General features: G+C 57.1%; 1 protein-coding gene and 1 long non-coding RNA gene across 5 annotated transcripts in view; one reads left to right on the forward strand and one right to left on the reverse strand.

Moving 5' to 3' along the window:
- The window catches only part of LOC140388646 (sodium- and chloride-dependent creatine transporter 1-like), a 270,017-nt gene that overhangs the window by 232,075 nt on the left and 13,890 nt on the right, over nucleotides 1-24,052 (forward strand). For all 3 annotated transcript variants that reach the window (XM_072473114.1, XM_072473113.1, XM_072473116.1), the window contains exons 11-13: nucleotides 94-196; nucleotides 2,244-2,344; nucleotides 20,034-20,204. In XM_072473114.1, the coding sequence (XP_072329215.1) occupies nucleotides 94-196; nucleotides 2,244-2,344; nucleotides 20,034-20,204 (375 nt within the window). The remainder of the gene's footprint in view (nucleotides 1-93; nucleotides 197-2,243; nucleotides 2,345-20,033; nucleotides 20,205-24,052) is intronic.
- Nucleotides 1-24,052, reverse strand: part of LOC140388647 (uncharacterized) — a 71,610-nt gene that overhangs the window by 33,418 nt on the left and 14,140 nt on the right. The gene's annotated exons all lie outside the window — the stretch shown is intronic.

Genomic DNA, 24,052 nt, shown 5'->3' on the forward strand with positions numbered 1-24,052 from the left:
ACCATGATCCGATTAAATGGCTTGAGGGGCTGAATGGCTTCCTCCTGTTCCTTATACCGGCTGCTGTCTAATTCTGCCTTTGTTGTGTCTCAGGGTGGGATGTACATCTTCCAGCTGTTTGACTATTACTCTGCCAGTGGGATCACACTGCTCTGGCAGGCCTTCTGGGAGTGTATTGTCGTTGCCTGGGTTTATGGTAAGTCCTTTGAATGTTTGAGATTTTTGCCTCTAAATGATATGAAAATGTTATGAAACAGGCGTCGTAACAGCCGTTCCCCCGGCAACCCATCTCGGGCCCACCCTGGGCCCCGTGAAGCCTGTCTGAATAATCCGTTCATGATGTCTCCACATGTGGAGCCAGCCTGCATCATCATTTCAAAACCAGAGCAAATCCACAGGACCCCATTAGTCTCTGGAACTGTTATAGAATCTAACAGTAGAGAAGGAGACTCACTGTGCCAGCAGTTTGGAAGAGCAATCCAATTAACCTCACACTCGGTATTCTTTGCCCAATGGGCTGACAAATGTTTAATTTTCTAACTGTTTATCCAATTTCCTTTTGAAAGTTATGAGTGAAGGGCAGCAGGGTGGCGCAGTGGTTAGCACTGCTGCCTCATGGTGCCGAGGTCCCAGGTTCAATCCCACCCCAGGTCGCTGTCTGTGTGGAGTTTGCACACTCTCCCCCATGCTGAGAATCTGTAGACCTGTCCACAATGTCCCAACGGTCATCTCACCATGCCACCGCCTGCATCACTGACAGGTCAGCAGAGACTTGGTGAGGACCCAGCTCTCCACCAGGGAAGTTCCTTGACTTTCCCGAATTGACAGCAGGAGTTACCAACCCTTCATGATTCGTCCTGGAGTCTTCTGGGATTGAAGATTAATCCCCAGGACAGGGAGAAAAACCGTCAGGCAGTAAAAATTAAAATTCTCATTCTGTTTTTGTTCTTTCTATATAAAAATATTGGAGATTGGAAAAACTGTTTGACGGAAACAATCATTTGGGTAACAGAGTGTGATGTTTCCTGCTTGGTTGTGAAGGGGGAGCGACACGAGGATGACGGAGGTGGGACTCTGCGATAATTGATGTTCTGAAGAAGAATTCTATTGACGCAAAACCCTGAATTCTATTCCTCTCTCCAAACCTGCTTCTCTCTCCAAACCTGCTTCTCTCTCCAAACCTGCTTCTCTCTCCAAACCTGCTTCTCTCTCCAAACCTGCTTCTCTCTCCAAACCTGCTTCTCTCTCCAAACCTGCTTCTCTCTCCAAACCTGCTTCTCTCTCCAAACCTGCTTCTCTCTCCAAACCTGCTTCTCTCTCCAAACCTGCTTCTCTCTCCAAACCTGCTTCTCTCTCCAAACCTGCTTCTCTCTCCAAACCTGCTTCTCTCTCCAAACCTGCTTCTCTCTCCAAACCTGCTTCTCTATCCAAACCTGCTTCTCTCTCCAAACCTGCTTCTCTCTCCAAACCTGCTTCTCTCTCCAAACCTGCTTCTGCGGTTTCCCAGCATTTTATGTTTTTATTTCGCAATCCTCAGTATTTTACTTCAATGATGGGGACACCACGGAGCGTGGAGGCAGGGGGTGGGGGGGAGGGGGGAGGGGGTGAGGGGGGAGGGGGGAGGGGGGAAGGAGTGAGAGGGGGAGGGGTTGAGGGGTGAGGGGGTGGGGGTGAGGGGGAGGGGGTGAGGGAGGTAGGGGTGAGGGAGGTGGGGGTGAGGGAGGTGGGGTGAGAGGGGGAGGGGTTGAGGGGTGAGGGGGGTGGGGGTGAGGGAGGTGGGGGTGAGGGGGGAGGGGGCGCTTTGTCCAATGTGAGGTCTGCAGGAAAATGTCCAGAATTAGCAACACCTCACACACAGAAATCCCCCTCCACTTATCCCCCTCCACTCCAACCCCCTCCATCCCCCTCCTTTCTTACCCCCTCCATCCTATCCCCTTCTATCCTATCCCACTCCATACCCTCCAGCATATCCCCTTCCATCCTATCCCCCTCCATCCTACCCCCTCCATCCTATCCCACTCCATACCCCTCCGTCACACTCTGTACCCTTCTCTCCATCCTACTCCAACTCCCTTCACCTCACTCTACTCCACCCCACTCCAGTCCACCCAGCCCCACCACATGCAGCCCCATCACAACCCAGGGGCCAGAGTGTGAGCCCTCATGGAAGGTCAGCTTTTGTGGGATGAGCCTGTGTAAATTATGAATTGAATCCACGCGTTTCTTATTTTTCCAAACTCCAGGTGCAGACCGATTCATCGATGATATTGCTCGAATGATTGGTTATCGTCCGTTACCCTGGATCAAGTGGTGTTGGCTCTTTATCACCCCCTGTGTCTGTGTGGTGAGTTGCACTGAAACCACTATCATTATTTTTTAAAATATGGGAATAGTTTTTACACTGGATGCAGGATCGTCAGTGTGTTGCTTTTTCCATTCTTTATTCCTTTCGCTTATTCATTATTTGATATTATATTTGTAATCAGTTAAGGTAAAGTGTAAAAATGGCAGGAGATCCCAGATCCGTGTTATGCTCCTCGTGCTCAATGTGGGAGTTCAGGGACGCGGCCGATGTCCCTGACTCCTTCATGTGCGGGAAGTGTGTCCAGCTGCAGCTCCTGTTAGACCGCATGACGGCTCTGGAGCTACGGATGGACTCACTTTAGAACATAGAACATAGAACATAGAACAATACAGCGCAGTACAGGCCCTTCGGCCCACGATGTTGCACCGAACAAAAGCCATCTAACCTACACTATGCCATTATCATCCATATGTTTATCCAATAAACTTTTAAATGCCCTCAATGTTGGCGAGTTCACTACTGTAGCAGGTAGGGCATCCCACGGCCTCACTACTCTTTGCGTATAGAACCTACCTCTGACCTCTGTCCTATATCTATTACCCCTCAGTTTAAAGTTATGTCCCCTCGTGCCAGCCATATCCATCCGCGGGAGAAGGCTCTCACTGTCCACCCTATCCAACCCCCTGATCTTTGGAGCATCCGCGATGCTGAGGAGGTCGTGGATAGCACGTTCAGTGAGTTGGTCACACCGCAGATTAGGGTTGGTGAGGGAGACAGGGAATGGGTGACCAAAAGGCAGAGAAAGAGCAGGAAGGCAGTGCAGGTGTCCCCTGCGGTCATCTCCCTCCAAAACAGGTATACCGTTTGGATACTGTTGGGGAAGATGACTCACCGGGGGAAGGTAGTAGTAGCCAGGTTCATGGCACCGTGGCTGGCTCTGCTGCACAGAAGGGCGGGAAAAAGACTGGCAGGGCTATAGTCATAGGGGATTCAATCGTAAGGGGAGTAGACAGGCGTTTCTGTGGTCGAAAACGAGACTCCCGAATGGTATGTTGCCTCCCGGGTGCACTGGTCAGGGATGTCTCAGATCGGCTGCAGGACATACTGAAGGGGGAGGGTGAACAACCAGTTGTCATGGTGCATACAGGCACCAACGATATAGGTCAAAAACGGGATGAGGTCCTACAATCAGAATTTAGGGAGTTAGGAGATAAGTTAAAAAGTAGTAATCTCAGGATTGCTACCAGTGCCACGAGACAGTCAGAGTAGAAATTCAAGAATAGTCAGAATGAATACGTGGCTTGAGAGATGGTGCAGGAGGGAGGGATTCAGATTTTTGGGAGATTGGAACCGGTTCTGGGGGCGGTGGGACCATTACAAATTGGATGGTCTACACCTGGGCAGGACTGGAACCAATGTTACAGGGGTTCTCTTGCTAGCACTGTTGGGGAGGTTTTAAACTAATGTGGCAGGGGGATGGGAACCAGATTAGGAAGTTAGAGGTCAGTAAAGAGGCAGCAACTAAAGCCAGTAAGGTACTAGATAATGAACTCAATGTGACTAAGGGGAAGAGTAGACAGGAAGAGATGATGAACGCAAAGGGACAGGTGTCTGAGGTGCATTTGCCACAATACGAGAAGTGTAGCAGGTAAGGCAGACAAACTTAGAGCTTGGATTAGCACCTGGGAATATGATGTTAGTGGTATTACGGAGACTTGGTTGAGGGAAGGGCAAGACTGGCAACTAAATATCCCAGGATATAGATGCTTCAGGAGAGAAAGCGAGGGAGGTAAAAGGGGTGGAGGAGTTGGGTTACTGGTCAGAGATGAAATCACAGCTGTGATTAAGGAGGGCACGATGGAGGATTTGAGCACTGAGGCAGTATGGGTAGAGCTAAGAAATAGGAAGGGTGCAGTAACATTGTTGGGACTTTACTATAGGCCTCCAAAAGCGAGCGTGAAGTAGAGGTACAAATATGTGGACAGATTACAGAAAAATGTAGGAGCAATAGGGTGGTCGTGATGGGAGATTTTAACTTCCCCAACATTGAATGGGACTCATGTCGTGTTGGAGGCGTAGATGGAGCAGAATTTGTAAGGAGCATCCAGGAGAGTTTTTTAGAGCCGTATGTAAATAGTCCAACTCGGGAAGGGGCCATACTGGACCTGGTATTGGGGAATGATCCTGGCCAGGTGGTTGAAGTTTCAGTCGGTGATTACTTTGGGAATAGCGATCACAATTCCGTAAGTTTTAGAATACTCATGGACAAAGACGAGAGTGGTCCTAAAGGAAGAGTGCTAAATTGGGGAAAGGCCAAGTACAACAAAATTCGGCAGGAGCTAGGAATGTGATTGGAGCAGCTGTTTAAGGGTAAATCGACATTTGAAATGTGCGAGTCTTTTAGGGAAAGGTTGAGTAGAGTGCAGGACAGACATGTCCCTGTGAAAATGAGGCATAGAAATGGCAAGATTAGGGAACCATGGATGACGGGTGGAATTGTGAGACTAGCTAGGTGAAAAAGGAAGCATACATAAGATTTAGGCGACTTAAAACTGATGAAGCTTTGGAGGAATATCGGGAAAGTAGGACAAATCTCAAACACGCAATAAAGAGGGCTAAAAGGGGTCATGAAATATCCTTGGCTAACAGGGTTAAGAAAATCCCAAAGCCTTTTATTCGTATATAAGGAGCAAGAGGCTAACTAGACAAAGGATTGGCCCACTCAAAGACAAAAGAGAGAATTTATGTGTGGAGTCAGAGGAAATGGGTGAGATTATTAATGAGTACTTTGCATCGGTATTCACCAAGGAGAGGGACATGGCGGATGTTGAGGCTAGGAATGGATGTTTAAATACTCTCGGTCAAGTCGGCATAAGGAAGGGGGAAGTTTTGGGTATTCTAAAAGGCATTAAGGTGGACGAGTCCCCAGGTCCAGATGGGATCTATCCCAGGTTACTGAGGAAGTGAGGGACGAAATAGCTGGGGCCTTAACAGATATCTTTGCAGCATCCCTGAGCACGGGTGAGATCCCGGAGGACTGGAGAATTGCTAATGTTGTCCCTTTGTTTAAGAAGGGTAGCAGGGATAATCCAGGGAATTATAGACCTGTGAGCTTGACGTCAGTGGTAGGCAAACTGTTGGAGAAGATACTGAGGGATAGGATCTATCACATTTGGAAGAAAATAGACTTATCAGTGATAGGCAGCATGGTTTTGTGCAGGGAAGGTCATGTCTTACAAACCGAATAGAATTCTTTGAGTGGGTGACAAAGTTAATTGATGAGGGAAGGGCTGTAGATGTCATATATACAGGAATACAGGAGGGAGATAGAGAACCTAGTGGAGTGGTGTAGCGACAACAATCTCTCCCTCAATGCCAGCAAAACTAAAGGGCTGGTAATTGACTTCAGGAAGCAAAGTACTGTACACACCCCTGTCAGCATCAACGGGGCTGAGGTGGAGATGGTTAGCAGTTTCAAATTCCTAGGGGTGCACATCTCCAAAAATCTGTCCTGGTCCAACCACGTCGACGCTACCACCAAGAAAGCACAACAGCGCCTATACTTCCTCAGGAAACTAAGGAAATTCGGCATGTCCACATTAACCCTTACCAACTTTTACAGGTGCACCATAGAAAGCATCCTATCTGGCTGCATCACAGCCTGGTATGGCAACTGCTCGGCCCAGGACCGCAAGAAACTTCAGAGTCGTGAACACAGCCCAGTCCATCACACGAACTTGCCTCCCATCCATTGACTCCATCTACACCTCCCGCTGCCTGGGGAAAGTGGGCAGCATAATCAAAGACCCCTCCCACCCGGCTTACTCACTCTTCCAACTTCTTCCATCGGGCAGGAGATACAGAAGTCTGAGAACACGCACGAACAGACTCAAAAACAGCTTCTTCCCACATGGGAGACTTATAAAGAAGGCAAATTTACATGGAGTACGGGGGGACTTGATAAGATGGGTTCAAAGCTGACTTAGCTGTAAGAGACAGAGGGTGATGACAGACGGCTGCGTTAGTGACTAGAAGCCAGTGACCAGTGGGGTATCACAGGGATCTGTGCTGGGTCCCCTATTATTCATCATTTATATAAACAACATAGATGACTATGTGGGGGTAGGTTCTGTAGGTTTGTGGATGACACAAAGATTGAACAGTGAGGCTCAGTGTCTTGGTTGCAGTAAGATATAGACGGGATGGTCAAATGGTTGGGTAAGTTACAGATGGAATTTAATCCTGAAAAGTTTGAGGTGATAACTTTGGAAGGAGTAATTTGACAAGGGATTATTCAATGAATGGCCTGACACTGGGAAGTTCCGAGGAACAACGGGACCTTGGCGTGTTGTCCACAGATCTCTGAAGGCAGAAGGGCAGGTTAATAGGGTGATGAAAAAGACATATGGGGCACTCGCCTTTCTCAATCGAGGCATAGATTACAGAAGCAGGGAGGTCATGTTGGAGTTGTATAGAACATTGGTGAGGCCACAGCTGGAGCACTGTGTGCAATTCTGGTTGCCACATTATAGGAAGGATGTGATTGCACTGGAGGGGGTGCAGAGGAGATTCACCAGGATGTTGCTGGGATGGAACATTTCAGTTATGAAGCGAGGTTGGACAGGCTTGGGTTGTTTTCTCTGGAGCAGAGAAGACTGAGGGGTGACCCGATCGAGGTGGACAGGATTCTGAGGGGCATGGACAGGGTGGATAGGGAGCAGCTGTTCCCCTTAGTTGAAGGGTCAGTTACGAGGTGGAAACAAGTTCAAGGTGAGAGGGCAGGAGGTTTAGGGGACGATTTGAGGATAAACCTATTAACCCAGAGGGTGGTGAGGGTCTGGAACGCGCTGCCTGGGAGGGGGGAGAGAGGCGGGTCTGGAACGCGCTGCCTGGAAGGGTGGAGAGGCGGGTCTGGAACGCGCTGCCTGGGAGGGTGGAGAGGCGGGTCTGGAACGCGCTGCCTGGGAGGGGGGGGGGAGAGGCGGGTCTGGAACACGCTGCCTGGGAGGGGGGGAGAGGCGGGTCTGGAACGCGCTGCCTGGGAGGGGGGGGGAGAGGCGGGTCTGGAACGCGCTGCCTGGGAGGGGGGGGGAGAGGCGGGTCTGGAACGCGCTGCCTGGGAGGGGGGGAGAGGCGGGTCTGGGACACGCTGCCTGGGAGGGGGAGGGGCGGGTCTGGAACACGCTGCCTGGGAGGGGGGGAGGGGCGGGTCTGGAAGGCGCTGCCTGGGAGGGTGGGAGAGGCGGGTCTGGAACGCGCTGCCTGGGAGGGGGATGGAGAGGCGGGTCTGGAACGCGCTGCCTGGGAGGGGGGGAGAGGCGGGTCTGGAACGCGCTGCCTGGGAGGGTGGGAGAGGCGGGTCTGGAACGCGCTGCCTGGGAGGGTGGGAGAGGCAGGTCTGGAACACGCTGCCTGGGAGGGTGGGAGAGGCGGGTCTGGAACGCGCTGCCTGGGAGGGTGGGAGAGGCGGGTCTGGAACGCGCTGCCTGGGAGGGTGGGAGAGGCGGGTCTGGAACGCGCTGCCTGGGAGGGTGGAGAGGCGGGTCTGGAACACGCTGCCTGGGAGGGGGGGAGAGGCGGGTCTGGAACACGCTGCCTGGGAGGGTGGGAGAGGCGGGTCTGGAACGCGCTGCCTGGGAGGGTGGGAGAGGCGGGTCTGGAACACGCTGCCTGGGAGGGGGAGAGGCGGGTCTGGAACGCGCTGCCTGGGAGGGTGGGAGAGGCGGGTCTGGAACGCGCTGCCTGGAGGGTGGGAGAGGCGGGTCTGGAACGCGCTGCCTGGGAGGGGGGGAGAGGCGGGTCTGGAATGCGCCGCCTGGGAGGGTGGGAGAGGCGGGTCTGGGACACACTGCCTGGGAGGAGGGGAGAGGCGGGTCTGGAACGCGCTGCCTGGGAGGGGGGGAGAGGCGGGTCTGGAACGCGCTGCCTGGGAGGGGGGAGAGGCGGGTCTGGGACACACTGCCTGGGAGGGGGGGAGAGGCGGGTCTGGGACACGCTGCCTGGGAGGGGGGGGGGAGGCGGGTCTGGGACACGCTGCCTGGGAGGGTGGGAGAGGCGGGTCTGGGACACACTGTCTGGGAGGGGGGGAGAGGCGGGTCTGGGACACGCTGCCTGGGAGGGGGGGGAGAGGCGGGTCTGGAATGCGCTGCCTGGGAGTGTGGGAGAGGCGGGTCTGGGACACGCTGCCTGGGAGGGGGGGAGAGGCGGGTCTGGAACGCGTTGTCTGGGAGGGGGGGAGAGGCGGGTCTGGGACACGCTGCCTGGGAGGGGGGGGAGAGGCGGGTCTGGAATGCGCTGCCTGGGAGGGGGGGAGAGGCGGGTCTGGGACACGCTGCCTGGGAGGGGGGGGAGAGGCGGGTCTGGAACGCGTTGTCTGGGAGGGTGGGAGAGGCGGGTCTGGAACGCGCTGCCTGGGAGGGTGGGAGAGGCGGGTCTGGGACACGCTGCCTGGGAGGGGGGGGAGAGGCGGGTCTGGAACGCGCTGCCTGGGAGGGTGGGAGAGGCGGGTCTGGGACACGCTGCCTGGGAGGGGGGGAGAGGCGGGTCTGGAACGCGCTGCCTGGGAGGGGGGGAGAGGCGGGTCTGGGACACACTGTCTGGGAGGGGGGGAGAGGCGGGTCTGGGACACGCTGCCTGGGAGGGGGGGGAGAGGCGGGTCTGGAACGCGCTGCCTGGGAGGGTGGGAGAGGCGGGTCTGGGACACGCTGCCTGGGAGGGGGGGAGAGGCGGGTCTGGAACGCGCTGCCTGGGAGGGGGGGAGAGGCGGGTCTGGGACACACTGTCTGGGAGGGGGGGAGAGGCGGGTCTGGGACACGCTGCCTGGGAGGGGGGGGAGAGGCGGGTCTGGAATGCGCTGCCTGGGAGGGTGGGAGAGGCGGGTCTGGAACGCGTTGTCTGGGAGGGTGGGAGAGGCGGGTCTGGAACGCGCTGCCTGGGAGGGTGGGAGAGGCGGGTCTGGGACACGCTGCCTGGGAGGGGGGGGAGAGGCGGGTCTGGAACGCGCTGCCTGGGAGGGTGGGAGAGGCGGGTCTGGAACGCGCTGCCTGGGAGGGGGGGAGAGGCGGGTCTGGAATGCGCTGCCTGGGAGGGGGGGAGAGGCGGGTCTGGAACGCGCTGCCTGGGAGGGGGGAGAGGCGGGTCTGGGACACGCTGCCTGGGAGGGTGGGAGAGGTGGGTCTGGAACGCGCTGCCTGGGAGGGTGGGAGAGGCGGGTCTGGGACACACTGCCTGGGAGGGGGGGGAGAGGCGGGTCTGGGACACGCTGCCTGGGAGGGTGGGAGAGGCGGGTCTGGGACACACTGTCTGGGAGGGGGGGAGAGGCGGGTCTGGGACACGCTGCCTGGGAGGGGGGGAGAGGCGGGTCTGGAACGCGCTGCCTGGGAGGGTGGGAGAGGCGGGTCTGGGACACGCTGCCTGGGAGGGTGGGAGAGGCGGGTCTGGGACACACTGTCTGGGAGGGGGGGAGGGGCTGGTCTGGGGACACGCTGCCTGGGAGGGTGGGAGAGGCGGGTCTGGAACGCGCTGCCTGGGAGGGGGGGAGAGGTGGGTCTGGAACGCGCTGCCTGGGGGGGGGGCGGGGAGAGGCGGGTCTGGAACGCGCTGCCTGGGAGGGTGGGAGAGGCGGGTCTGGGACACGCTGCCTGGGAGGGTGGGAGAGGCGGGTCTGGAACGCGCTGCCTGGGAGGGTGGGAGAGGCGGGTCTGGAACGCGCTGCCTGGGAGGGGGGGAGAGGCGGGTCTGGAATGCGCTGCCTGGGAGGGTGGGAGAGGCGGGTCTGGGACACACTGTCTGGGAGGGGGGGAGGGGCGGGTCTGGGACACGCTGCCTGGGAGGGTGGGAGAGGCGGGTCTGGAACGCGCTGCCTGGGAGGGGGGGAGAGGTGGGTCTGGAACGCGCTGCCTGGGGGGGGGGCGGGGAGAGGCGGGTCTGGAACGCGCTGCCTGGGAGGGTGGGAGAGGCGGGTCTGGGACACGCTGCCTGGGAGGGTGGGAGAGGCGGGTCTGGAACGCGCTGCCTGGGAGGGTGGGAGAGGCGGGTCTGGAACGCGCTGCCTGGGAGGGGGGGAGAGGCGGGTCTGGAATGCCCTGCCTGGGAGGGGGGGAGAGGCGGGTCTGGAATGCGCTGCCTGGGAGGGGGGGAGAGGCGGGTCTGGAACGCGCTGCCTGGGAGGGGGGAGAGGCGGGTCTGGGACACGCTGCCTGGGAGGGTGGGAGAGGTGGGTCTGGAACGCGCTGCCTGGGAGGGTGGGAGAGGCGGGTCTGGGACACACTGCCTGGGAGGGGGGGAGAGGCGGGTCTGGAACGCGCTGCCTGGGAGGGGGGGGGGAGAGGCGGGTCTGGAACGCGCTGCCTGGGAGGGGGGGGGAGAGGCGGGTCTGGAACGCGCTGCCTGGGAGGGGGGGAGAGGCGGGTCTGGGACACGCTGCCTGGGAGGGGGGAGGGGCGGGTCTGGAACACGCTGCCTGGGAGGGGGGGAGGGGCGGGTCTGGAAGGCGCTGCCTGGGAGGGTGGGAGAGGCGGGTCTGGAACGCGCTGCCTGGGAGGGGGATGGAGAGGCGGGTCTGGAACGCGCTGCCTGGGAGGGGGGGAGAGGCGGGTCTGGAACGCGCTGCCTGGGAGGGTGGGAGAGGCGGGTCTGGAACGCGCTGCCTGGGAGGGTGGGAGAGGCAGGTCTGGAACACGCTGCCTGGGAGGGTGGGAGAGGCGGGTCTGGAACGCGCTGCCTGGGAGGGTGGGAGAGGCGGGTCTGGAACGCGCTGCCTGGGAGGGTGGGAGAGGCGGGTCTGGAACGCGCTGCCTGGGAGGGTGGGAGAGGCGGGTCTGGAACACGCTGCCTGGGAGGGGGGGAGAGGCGGGTCTGGAACACGCTGCCTGGGAGGGTGGGAGAGGCGGGTCTGGAACGCGCTGCCTGGGAGGGTGGGAGAGGCGGGTCTGGAACACGCTGCCTGGGAGGGGGGAGAGGCGGGTCTGGAACGCGCTGCCTGGGAGGGGGGGGAGAGGCGGGTCTGGAACGCGCTGCCTGGGAGGGTGGGAGAGGCGGGTCTGGAACGCGCTGCCTGGGAGGGGGGGAGAGGCGGGTCTGGAATGCGCCGCCTGGGAGGGTGGGAGAGGCGGGTCTGGGACACACTGCCTGGGAGGAGGGGAGAGGCGGGTCTGGAACGCGCTGCCTGGGAGGGGGGGAGAGGCGGGTCTGGAACGCGCTGCCTGGGAGGGGGGAGAGGCGGGTCTGGGACACACTGCCTGGGAGGGGGGGAGAGGCGGGTCTGGGACACGCTGCCTGGGAGGGGGGGGGAGGCGGGTCTGGGACACGCTGCCTGGGAGGGTGGGAGAGGCGGGTCTGGGACACACTGTCTGGGAGGGGGGGAGAGGCGGGTCTGGGACACGCTGCCTGGGAGGGGGGGGAGAGGCGGGTCTGGAATGCGCTGCCTGGGAGTGTGGGAGAGGCGGGTCTGGGACACGCTGCCTGGGAGGGGGGGAGAGGCGGGTCTGGAACGCGTTGTCTGGGAGGGGGGGAGAGGCGGGTCTGGGACACGCTGCCTGGGAGGGGGGGGAGAGGCGGGTCTGGAATGCGCTGCCTGGGAGGGGGGGAGAGGCGGGTCTGGGACACGCTGCCTGGGAGGGGGGGGAGAGGCGGGTCTGGAACGCGTTGTCTGGGAGGGTGGGAGAGGCGGGTCTGGAACGCGCTGCCTGGGAGGGTGGGAGAGGCGGGTCTGGGACACGCTGCCTGGGAGGGGGGGGGAGAGGCGGGTCTGGAACGCGCTGCCTGGGAGGGTGGGAGAGGCGGGTCTGGGACACGCTGCCTGGGAGGGGGGGAGAGGCGGGTCTGGAACGCGCTGCCTGGGAGGGGGGGAGAGGCGGGTCTGGGACACACTGTCTGGGAGGGGGGGAGAGGCGGGTCTGGGACACGCTGCCTGGGAGGGGGGGGAGAGGCGGGTCTGGAACGCGCTGCCTGGGAGGGTGGGAGAGGCGGGTCTGGGACACGCTGCCTGGGAGGGGGGGAGAGGCGGGTCTGGAACGCGCTGCCTGGGAGGGGGGGAGAGGCGGGTCTGGGACACACTGTCTGGGAGGGGGGGAGAGGCGGGTCTGGGACACGCTGCCTGGGAGGGGGGGGAGAGGCGGGTCTGGAATGCGCTGCCTGGGAGGGTGGGAGAGGCGGGTCTGGAACGCGTTGTCTGGGAGGGTGGGAGAGGCGGGTCTGGAACGCGCTGCCTGGGAGGGTGGGAGAGGCGGGTCTGGGACACGCTGCCTGGGAGGGGGGGGAGAGGCGGGTCTGGAACGCGCTGCCTGGGAGGGTGGGAGAGGCGGGTCTGGAACGCGCTGCCTGGGAGGGGGGGAGAGGCGGGTCTGGAATGCGCTGCCTGGGAGGGGGGGAGAGGCGGGTCTGGAACGCGCTGCCTGGGAGGGGGGAGAGGCGGGTCTGGGACACGCTGCCTGGGAGGGTGGGAGAGGTGGGTCTGGAACGCGCTGCCTGGGAGGGTGGGAGAGGCGGGTCTGGGACACACTGCCTGGGAGGGGGGGAGAGGCGGGTCTGGGACACGCTGCCTGGGAGGGTGGGAGAGGCGGGTCTGGGACACACTGTCTGGGAGGGGGGGAGAGGCGGGTCTGGGACATGTTGCCTGGGAGGGGGGGAGAGGCGGGTCTGGAACGCGCTGCCTGGGAGGGTGGGAGAGGCGGGTCTGGGACACGCTGCCTGGGAGGGTGGGAGAGGCGGGTCTGGGACACACTGTCTGGGAGGGGGGGAGGGGCGGGTCTGGGACACGCTGCCTGGGAGGGTGGGAGAGGCGGGTCTGGAACGCGCTGCCTGGGAGGGGGGGAGAGGTGGGTCTGGAACGCGCTGCCTGGGGGGGGGGCGGGGAGAGGCGGGTCTGGAACGCGCTGCCTGGGAGGGTGGGAGAGGCGGGTCTGGGACACGCTGCCTGGGAGGGTGGGAGAGGCGGGTCTGGAACGCGCTGCCTGGGAGGGTGGGAGAGGCGGGTCTGGAACGCGCTGCCTGGGAGGGGGGGAGAGGCGGGTCTGGAATGCGCTGCCTGGGAGGGTGGGAGAGGCGGGTCTGGGACACACTGTCTGGGAGGGGGGGAGGGGCGGGTCTGGGACACGCTGCCTGGGAGGGTGGGAGAGGCGGGTCTGGAACGCGCTGCCTGGGAGGGGGGGAGAGGTGGGTCTGGAACGCGCTGCCTGGGGGGGGGGCGGGGAGAGGCGGGTCTGGAACGCGCTGCCTGGGAGGGTGGGAGAGGCGGGTCTGGGACACGCTGCCTGGGAGGGTGGGAGAGGCGGGTCTGGAACGCGCTGCCTGGGAGGGTGGGAGAGGCGGGTCTGGAACGCGCTGCCTGGGAGGGGGGGAGAGGCGGGTCTGGAATGCGCTGCCTGGGAGGGGGGGAGAGGCGGGTCTGGAATGCGCTGCCTGGGAGGGGGGGAGAGGCGGGTCTGGAACGCGCTGCCTGGGAGGGGGGAGAGGCGGGTCTGGGACACGCTGCCTGGGAGGGTGGGAGAGGTGGGTCTGGAACGCGCTGCCTGGGAGGGTGGGAGAGGCGGGTCTGGGACACACTGCCTGGGAGGGGGGGAGAGGCGGGTCTGGGACACACTGTCTGGGAGGGGGGGAGAGGCGGGTCTGGGACACGCTGCCTGGGAGGGGGGGAGAGGCGGGTCTGGAACGCGCTGCCTGGGAGGGTGGGAGAGGCGGGTCTGGGACACGCTGCCTGGGAGGGTGGGAGAGGCGGGTCTGGAACGCGCTGCCTGGGAGGGTGGGAGAGGCGGGTCTGGAACGCGCTGCCTGGGAGGGGGGGAGAGGCGGGTCTGGAATGCGCTGCCTGGGAGGGGGGGAGAGGCGGGTCTGGAATGCGCTGCCTGGGAGGGGGGGAGAGGCGGGTCTGGAACGCGCTGCCTGGGAGGGGGGAGAGGCGGGTCTGGGACACGCTGCCTGGGAGGGTGGGAGAGGTGGGTCTGGAACGCGCTGCCTGGGAGGGTGGGAGAGGCGGATCTGGGACACACTGCCTGGGAGGGGGGGAGAGGCGGGTCTGGGACACACTGTCTGGGAGGGGGGGAGAGGCGGGTCTGGGACACGCTGCCTGGGAGGGGGGGAGAGGCGGGTCTGGAACGCGCTGCCTGGGAGGGTGGGAGAGGCGGGTCTGGGACACGCTGCCTGGGAGGGTGGGAGAGGCGGGTCTGGGACACACTGTCTGGGAGGGGGGGAGGGGCGGGTCTGGGACACGCTGCCTGGGAGGGTGGGAGAGGCGGGTCTGGAACGCGCTGCCTGGGAGGGGGGGAGAGGTGGGTCTGGAACGCGCTGCCTGGGGGGGGGGCGGGGAGAGGCGGGTCTGGAACGCGCTGCCTGGGAGGGTGGGAGAGGCGGGTCTGGGACACGCTGCCTGGGAGGGTGGGAGAGGCGGGTCTGGAACGCGCTGCCTGGGAGGGGGGGAGAGGCGGGTCTGGGACACGCTGCCTGGGAGGGGGGGAGAGGCGGGTCTGGAACACGCTGCCTGGGAGGGGGGGGGGGAGAGGCGGGTCTGAAATGCGCTGCCTGGGAGGGGGGGGGGAGAGGCAGGTCTGGAACGCGCTGCCTGGGAGGGGGGGGGGAGAGGCGGGTCTGGAACGCGCTGCCTGGGAGGGGGGGAGAGGCGGGTCTGGGACACGCTGCCTGGGAGGGGGGAGGGGCTGGTCTGGAACACACTGTCTGGGAGGGGGGGAGAGGCGGGTCTGGGACACGCTGCCTGGGAGGGGGGGAGAGGCGGGTCTGGGACACGCTGCCTGGGAGGGGGGGAGGGGCGGGTCTGGAACGCGCTGCCTGGGAGGGTGGGAGAGGCGGGTCTGGAACGCGCTGCCTGGGAGGGGGGGAGGGGCGGGTCTGGGACACGCTGCCTGGGAGGGGGGGAGGGGCGGGTCTGGGACACGCTGCCTGGGAGGGTGGGAGAGGCGGGTCTGGAACGCGCTGCCTGGGAGGGTGGGGGGGGGGTTGTCTCACATCCTTTAAAAAGTACCTGGATGAGCACTTGGCGCGTCACAACGTTCAAGGCTCTGGGCCAAGTGCTGGCCAATGGGATTAGGTGGGCAGGTCAGGTGACTTTCATGCGGCGACGCAGACTCAATGGGCCGAAGGGCCTTTCCTGTGATCCTGGGCTCCATCTCAGAAGGATATAGACTCACTGGAGAAAGAGATTGATGAAGATGATACTAGAACAGCAAAGTTAAATCTGCTATTGTGTGATTTGAACCCAGATTTTCAGGATGTTTTTGAAGTGATATAATTCCAAGTCAGGGTGGTGTGTGACTCGGAAAGGAACTGGGAGGTGTTGGTGTTTCCAGGTATCTGCTGCCTTTGTCCTTCTAGGTGGTAGAGATCTTGGGTTTGGAAGGTTCTGCCGAAGTAACCTTGGAGTGGGACATATTGCTGCCACTGTGCGTTGATGATAGTGGGAATGAATGTTGAAGATGGTGGATGGGGTTCCAATCAAGTGGGCTGCTTTGTCCTTGATGATATCAAGCTTCTTGGTTCTTGGATAGGAGAACTTTACTTCAAGGGATGACAGTGGATAGGCAATGGCAAACATTCAAAGAGCACATGGGGGAACTGCAACACTTGTTTATTTCTGTCTTGCGCAAAGGTACAATGGTAAAAGTGGGCAATCCAAGGGCTTCCAAGGGAAATTAGAGACAGTGTTCAATCCAAGGAAGAAGCATTCAAATTGGCCAGAAAATCAACAAGTCTGATGATTGGGAGCAGTTTAGAATTCAGCAAAGGACGACCAAACGATTGATTAAGGAGGGGAAATTAAAATACGAGAGTGAGCTTGCAGGGAATATAAAAACTGATTGTAAAAGTTTCTATAGGTACGTGAAGAGAAAAAGATTGGTGAAGACAAATGTAGGTCCCTTACAGTCAGAAACAGGGGAATGGATAATGGGAAAAAGAAATGGCTGAGCAACTAAATACATACTTTAGTTCTGTCTTCACAAATGAGGACACAGATAACGTACCAGAAATGTTGGGCAAGGCAGGGTTTAGTGAGAGGGAGGAACTGAAGGAGATCAGTATTAGTAGAGAAATGGTGTTTGGAAAATTGATGGGATCGAAGGCTGATAAATCCCCAGGGCCTGAGAATCTACATCCCAGAGTACTTAAGGAAGTGGCTGTAGAAACAGTGGATGCATTGGTGGTCATCTTCCAGGACGCTATAGACTCTGGAACAGTCCCTGCAGATTGGAGGGTAGCTGCTGGGGAGGGTTTAAGCCAGATTGACAGGGTGGAGGAAACTGAGAGGGAGTTTGGATTGGAGGGAAGGAAAACTGGTAACAGGAAGTGGAAAAGTAGTCAGCGAAATTGGAAGGCAGAAGAGGTAAAGGCAACACTCAAATGGGATCGGAATGTGGCACAAGATTAAAAAGGCTCAGTTGATGGAACTCTGCCTGTGTTCACACAGCCTTCACAACAAGGTAGATGATAATAATAGAATAATCTTTATTGTCACAAGTAGGCTTACATTAACACTGCAATGAAGTTACTGTGAAAAGCCCCTAGTCGTCACATTCCGGCGCCTGTTCGGGTACACAGAGGGAGAATTCAGAATGTCCAATTCACCTAACAAGCACGTCTTTCGGGACTTGTGGGAGGAAACCGGAGCATCCGGAGGAAACCCACGCAGACACAGGGAGAACGTGCAGACTCCACACAGACAGTGACCCAAGCCGGTAATCGAACCTGGGACCCTGGCGCTCTGAAGCAAACCAAAGGCAAAAATAGAGGTTAAATGGTATGATCTAATTGCCATTCAGAAGATCTGGATACAGGGTGATTGTGATTGGGAACGGAATAGTCAAGGACATTTATCATTTTGGAGGATAAACAAAAAGAGAAAGGAGGTGGGGTAACGCTGTTAATAAGGGACGAGATCAGTACATTAGTGAGAGAGGATCTTAGATTGAAGAATCGAGTTGTAGAATCAGTTGTGAGGGGCTGAGAAATAGCAAGGTGCAGCAAACACTGGTGGGAGTTGTTTAAAGGTCACCGGACTGTAGTGATGATGTTGGGCACGGTATAAATCAAGAAATTAGAGCTGCACATAACATGGGCAATACAATGGGCAATTTCGATTTACACATAGGCTGGGTAAACTAAATTAGCACTGATGGTGTGGAGGATGAATTCCTGGAGAGTGTGCGGGTTTCCGGAACAGTACATTGAAGAACCAAGTAGGGATTTGGTTATCTTAGATTTAGCATTATGTGATGAGAAAGGGCTAATTAATCATCTTGCTGTAAAATAGACTTTAGGAAATAGTGACCATAATGTGATGGAACTTTACATTATGTTGCAAGTGATTCAGTTCACCCTGAAACTAGGGTCTTAAATCTGTAAACAAGGAAACCATGAAGGGGTGAGGGGTGAGTGGGCGATGGTGGATTGAAAAACTACGTTAAAAGCTTTGACAGTAGGCAGGTTTTGGTTAGTATTTAAACATGATGTGGAGATGCCGGCGTTAGAACATAGAACATTACAGCGCAGTACAGGCCCTTCGACCCTCGATGTTGCGCCGACCTGTGAAACCACTCTAAAGCCCATCTACACTATTCCCTTATCGTCCATATGTCTATCCAATGACCATTTGAATGCCCTTAGTGTTGGCGAGTCCACTACTGTTGCAGGCAGGGCATTCCACGCCCTTACTACTCTCTGAGTAAAGAACCTACCTCTGACATCTGTCTTATATCTATCTCCCCTCAATTTAAAGCTATGTCCCCTCGTGCTAGACATCACCATCCGAGGAAAAAGGCTCTCACTGTCCACCCTATCCAATCCTCTGATCATCTTGTATGCCTCAATTAAGTCACCTCTTAACCTTCTTCTCTCTAACGAAAACAGCCTCAAGTCCCTCAGCCTTCCCTCATAAGATCTTCCCTCCATACCAGGCAACATTCTGGTAAATCTCCTCTGCACCCTTTCCAATGCTTCCACATCCTTCCTATAACGCGGCGACCAGAATTGCGCGCAATACTCCAAATGCGGCCGCACCAGAGTTTTGTACAGCTGCAACATGACCTCATGGCTCCGAAACTCAATCACTCTACCAATAAAATCTAACACACCTTACGCCTTCTTAACAACCCTCTCAACCTGGGTGGCAACTTTCAGGGATCTATGTACATGGACACCGAGATCTCTCTGCTCATCCACACTGCCAATAATCTTACTATTAGCCCAGTACTCTGTCTTCCTGTTATTCCTTCCAAAATGAATCACCTCACACTTTTCTGCATTAAACTCCATTTGCCACCTCTCAGCCCAGCGCTGCAGCTTATCTATGTCCCTCTGTAACTTGTAACATCCTTCCGCACTGTCCACATCTCCACCGACTTTAGTTCCATCTGCAAATTTACTCACCCATCCTTCTATGCCCTCCTCCAGGTCATTTATAAAAAATGACAAACAGCAGTGGCCCCAAAACAGATCCTTGTGGTACACCACTAGTAGCTGGACTCCAGTCTGAACATTTCCCATCAACCACCACCCTTTGACTTCTTCCAGCTAGCCAATTTCTGATCCAAACTGCTAAATCACCCTGAATCCCATGCCTCCGTATTTTCTGCAGTAGCCTACCGTGGGGAACCTTATCAAATGCTTTACTGAAATCCATATACACCACATCAACTGCTTTACCCTCATCCACCTGTTTGGTCACCTTCTCAAAGAACTCAATAAGGTTTGTGAGGCACGACCTACCCTTCACAAAACCGTGTTGACTATCTCTAATCAAATTATTTCTTTCCAGATGATTATACATCCTATCTCTTATAAACCTTTCCAAGATTTTGCCCACAACAGAAGTAAGGCTCACTGGTCTATACTTACCTGGGTTGTCTCTACTCCCCTTCTTGAACAATGGGACAACATTTGCTATCCTCCAGTCTTCTGGCACTATTCCTGTAGACAAAGATGACTTAAAGATCAAAGCCAAAGGCTCAGCAATCTCCTCACTAGCTTTCGGAGCACTGCTCCTTCCTCAGGTGAATGAAGAGGTAGGTTCCAGAAACATATATATAGACAAAGTTGATACTTTGAATGTGAGCCTTTGCAGGTAATTAAGTCTTTACAGATCCAGAGAGAGGGGTGATCCCAGGCTAAAGAGGTGTGAATTGTCTCAAGCCAGGACAGTTGATCGGATTTTGCAAGCCCAGGCCAGATGGTGGGGGGGTGAATGTAATGCGACATGAATCCAAGGTGCCGGTTGAGGCCGTACTCATGTGTGCGGAACTTGGCTATAAGTTTCAGCTTGGCGATTCTCCATTGTTGCGCGTCCTGAAGGCTGCACGAGTATGTACCGCGTACCTGGTGGGTGGTGTTCTCACGTGTAATGGTGGTATCCATGTCGATGATCTGGCATGTCTTGCAGAGATTGTCATGGCAGGGTTGTGTGGTGTCGTGGTCGCTGTTCTGAAGGCTGGGTAGTTTGCTGCAAACAATGGTTTGTTTGGGATTGGGCGGTTGTTTGAAAATATTTAAACAGACATTACATGGTCTACAAACTGCAACCAATGTCACTGAAATCAGATTGCCTGGTTATCCAACCCATTTGCTGTTTGTGGAATCTTGCTGTGCAAATATTGGCTGCTCAGTTAGCTCACCCAACAATGGAGACCCCACTTTGAACCATTGTCTGTGACAGGAACTTTGTAAATCCACATGCCGTGTGAACCCGTGACGTTATGTCAGCCGAATGACATTCCGTTTTTTATTTCAGGGGATTTTCCTGTTCCATGTTGTCAATTACAAACCGCTGACTTACAACAAAACCTATGTATACCCATGGTGGGGGGAAACTATTGGCTGGATCCTAGCAATAGCTTCCATGGTCTGTGTCCCCCTCACTGTGATCATTAAAATGCTTCAGGCAGAGGGATCACTGCAACAGGTCAGTATCATATACTGTTCGACAATGAGATCCACTCGAAACGGCGGTGATCTGGCTGTCTCTGTCTCCCTCTCTCTCAGTCTCTCTCTCTGTCTCCCTCTCTCTCAGTCTCTCTCTCTGTCTCCCTCTCTCTCAGTCTCTCTCTCTGTCTCCCTCGCTCTCAGACTCTCTCTCTCTCTCTGTCTCCCTCTCCGTCTCTGTCTCCCTCTCTGCCTCAGTCTGTCTCTCTCCCTCTGTCTCCCTCTCTGTCTCTCTCTCTGTCTCCCTCTCTGTCTCTCTCTCTGTCTCCCTCTCTCTCAGTCTCTCTCTCTGTCTCCCTCGCTCTCAGTCTCTCTCTCTGTCTCCCTCTCTCTCAGTCTCTCTCTCTGTCTCCCTCGCTCTCAGACTCTCTCTCTCTCTCTGTCTCCCTCTCCGTCTCTGTCTCCCTCTCTGCCTCAGTCTGTCTCTCTCCCTCTGTCTCCCTCTCTGTCTCTGTCTCCCTCTCTGTCTCCCTCTCTGTCTCCCTCTCTGTCTCTGTCTCCCTCTCTGTCTCCCTCTCTGTCTCTGTCTCCCTCTCTCTCAGTCTCTCTCTCTGTCTCTGTCTCCCTCTCTCTCTCTGTCTCCCTCTCTGCCTCAGTCTGTCTCTCTCCCTCTGTCTCCCTCTCAGTCTCTGTCTTTCTCTCCCTCTGTCTCCCTCTCTGTCTCTGTCTCTCTCTGTCTCCCTCTGGCTCCCTCCCTGTCTCTGTCTCCCTCTCTGTCTCTGCCTCTCTCTCTGTCTGTCTCTCTCTGTCTCCCTCTCTCTCTGTCTCCCTCTCTGTCTCTCTCTCTGTCTCCCTCTCTCTCTGTCTCTGCCACTCTGTCTCCCTCTCTGTCTCCCTCTCTGTCTCCCTCTCTGTCTCTGTCACTCTCTCTGTCTCTGTCTCTCTCTCTGTCTCTGTCTCTCTCTGTCTCTCTCTCTGTCTCCCTCCCTGTCTCTGTCTCTCTCTCTGTCTCTGTCTCCCTCTCTCTCCCCTTCTCCTCTGTCTCTCTCTCAGTCTCTGTCTCCCTCCCTGTCTCTGTCTCTCTCTCTGTCTTTGTCTCCCTCCCTGTCTCTGTCTCTCTCTCTGTCTCTGTCTCCCTCTCTCTCCCTCTCTCCTCTGTCTCTCTCTCTGTCTCTGTCTCTCTTTCTGTCTCTGTCTCCCTCCCTGTCTCTGTCTCCCTCTCTGGCTCTGTCTCTCTCCCTGTCTCTGTCTCCCTCTCTGTCTCCCTCAATGTCTCTGTCTCCATCTATGTCTCTGTCTCTCTCTCTGTCTCTGTCGCTCTCTCTGTCTCCCTCTCTGTCTCCATCTCCCTCTCTGTCTCCATCTCCCTCTCTGTCTCTGTCTCCCTCTCTGTCTCTGTCTCTCTCTCTCTGTCTCCCTCTCTGTCTCTGCCTCTCTCTCCCTCTTTGTCTCTATCTCTCTCTCTGTCTCCCTCTTTGTCTCTGTTTGTCTCCCTGTCTCTGTCTCCATCTCCCTCTCTGTCTCCCTCTCTGTCTCTGTCTCCCTCTTTGTCTCTGTCTCTCTCTCTGTCCACCCTCTCTGTCTCTCTCTCTGTCTCCGTCTCAGTCCCTGTCTCTCTCTCTGTCTCCCTCTCTGTCTCTGCCTCTCTCACTGTCTGCCTCTCTGACTCTGTCTCCCTCTCTGTCTCTGTCTGTCTCTCTGTCTCTGCCTCTCTCTCTGTCTGTCTGTCTGTCTCTCCCTCTCTCCCTGTCTCTCTCTCTCTGTCTGTCTCTCTGTGTCTCTGTCTCTGTCTCTCTCTCTCTCTCTGTCTCTCTCTCTGTTTCTGTCTCCCTCTCTGTCCCTGTCTCCCTCTCTGTCTCTGTCTCCCTCTCTGTCTCTGTCTCGCTCTCTGTCTCTGTCACTCTCTCTGGCCTCCTCGCTGTCCCTGTCTCCCTCTCTGTCTCTGTCTCTCTCTCTCTCTGTCTCTGTCTCTCTCTTTCTCTGTCTCTGTATCTCTCTCTCTCTCTCTCTGTCTCCCTCTCTGTCTCTGTCTCCCTCTCTGTCTCCCTCTCTATCTCTGTCTCTCTCTCTGTCTCTGTCTCTCTCTCTGTCTCCCTCTCTATCTCTGTCTCTCTCTCTCTGTCTCTGTCTCTCTCTGACTCTGTCTGTCTATCTATATCTCTCTCTCTGTCTCTGTCTCTCTCTCTCTCTCTCTCTGTCTCCCTCCCTGTCCCTGTCTCTCTCTGTGTCTCTGTCTCCCTCACTCTCTGTCTCTGTCTCCCTCTCTGACTCTGTCTGTCTCTCTCTCTCTCTCTGTCTCTGTCTCTCTCTCTGTCTCTGTCTCTCTCTGTCTCTCTCTCTGTCTCCCTCCCTGTCTCTGTCTCTCTCTCTGTCTCTGTCTCCCTCTCTCTCCCCTTCTCCTCTGTCTCTCTCTCAGTCTCTGTCTCCCTCCCTGTCTCTGTCTCTCTCTCTGTCTTTGTCTCCCTCCCTGTCTCTGTCTCTCTCTCTGTCTCTGTCTCCCTCTCTCTCCCTCTCTCCTCTGTCTCTCTCTCTGTCTCTGTCTCTCTTTCTGTCTCTGTCTCCCTCCCTGTCTCTGTCTCCCTCTCTGGCTCTGTCTCTCTCCCTGTCTCTGTCTCCCTCTCTGTCTCCCTCAATGTCTCTGTCTCCATCTATGTCTCTGTCTCTCTCTCTGTCTCTGTCGCTCTCTCTGTCTCCCTCTCTGTCTCCATCTCCCTCTCTGTCTCCATCTCCCTCTCTGTCTCTGTCTCCCTCTCTGTCTCTGTCTCTCTCTCTCTGTCTCCCTCTCTGTCTCTGCCTCTCTCTCCCTCTTTGTCTCTATCTCTCTCTCTGTCTCCCTCTTTGTCTCTGTTTGTCTCCCTGTCTCTGTCTCCATCTCCCTCTCTGTCTCCCTCTCTGTCTCTGTCTCCCTCTTTGTCTCTGTCTCTCTCTCTGTCCACCCTCTCTGTCTCTCTCTCTGTCTCCGTCTCAGTCCCTGTCTCTCTCTCTGTCTCCCTCTCTGTCTCTGCCTCTCTCACTGTCTGCCTCTCTGACTCTGTCTCCCTCTCTGTCTCTGTCTGTCTCTCTGTCTCTGCCTCTCTCTCTGTCTGTCTGTCTGTCTCTCCCTCTCTCCCTGTCTCTCTCTCTCTGTCTGTCTCTCTGTGTCTCTGTCTCTGTCTCTCTCTCTCTCTCTGTCTCTCTCTCTGTTTCTGTCTCCCTCTCTGTCCCTGTCTCCCTCTCTGTCTCTGTCTCCCTCTCTGTCTCTGTCTCGCTCTCTGTCTCTGTCACTCTCTCTGGCCTCCTCGCTGTCCCTGTCTCCCTCTCTGTCTCTGTCTCTCTCTCTCTCTGTCTCTGTCTCTCTCTTTCTCTGTCTCTGTATCTCTCTCTCTCTCTCTCTGTCTCCCTCTCTGTCTCTGTCTCCCTCTCTGTCTCCCTCTCTATCTCTGTCTCTCTCTCTGTCTCTGTCTCTCTCTCTGTCTCCCTCTCTATCTCTGTCTCTCTCTCTCTGTCTCTGTCTCTCTCTGACTCTGTCTGTCTATCTATATCTCTCTCTCTGTCTCTGTCTCTCTCTCTCTCTCTCTCTGTCTCCCTCCCTGTCCCTGTCTCTCTCTGTGTCTCTGTCTCCCTCACTCTCTGTCTCTGTCTCCCTCTCTGACTCTGTCTGTCTCTCTCTCTCTCTCTGTCTCTGTCTCTCTCTCTCTTTCTCCCTCTCTCTTTCAGTCTCCCTCTTTGTCTCTGTCTCTCTCTCTGTCTCTGTCTCCAGCCCCTCTCTGTCTCCCTCTCTGTCACCCTCTCTGTCTTTGTCTCTCTCCCTGTTTCTGTCTCTCCCTCTTTCTCTGTCTCTCTCTCTGTCTCTGTTTCTCTGTCTCTCTCTCTTTCTCCCTCTCTCTTTCTGTCTCCCTCTTTGTCTCT

The sequence above is a fragment of the Scyliorhinus torazame genome, chromosome 13 (assembly GCF_047496885.1).
Source record: "Scyliorhinus torazame isolate Kashiwa2021f chromosome 13, sScyTor2.1, whole genome shotgun sequence".
In the NCBI taxonomy this organism is placed as follows: Eukaryota; Metazoa; Chordata; class Chondrichthyes; order Carcharhiniformes; family Scyliorhinidae; genus Scyliorhinus; species Scyliorhinus torazame.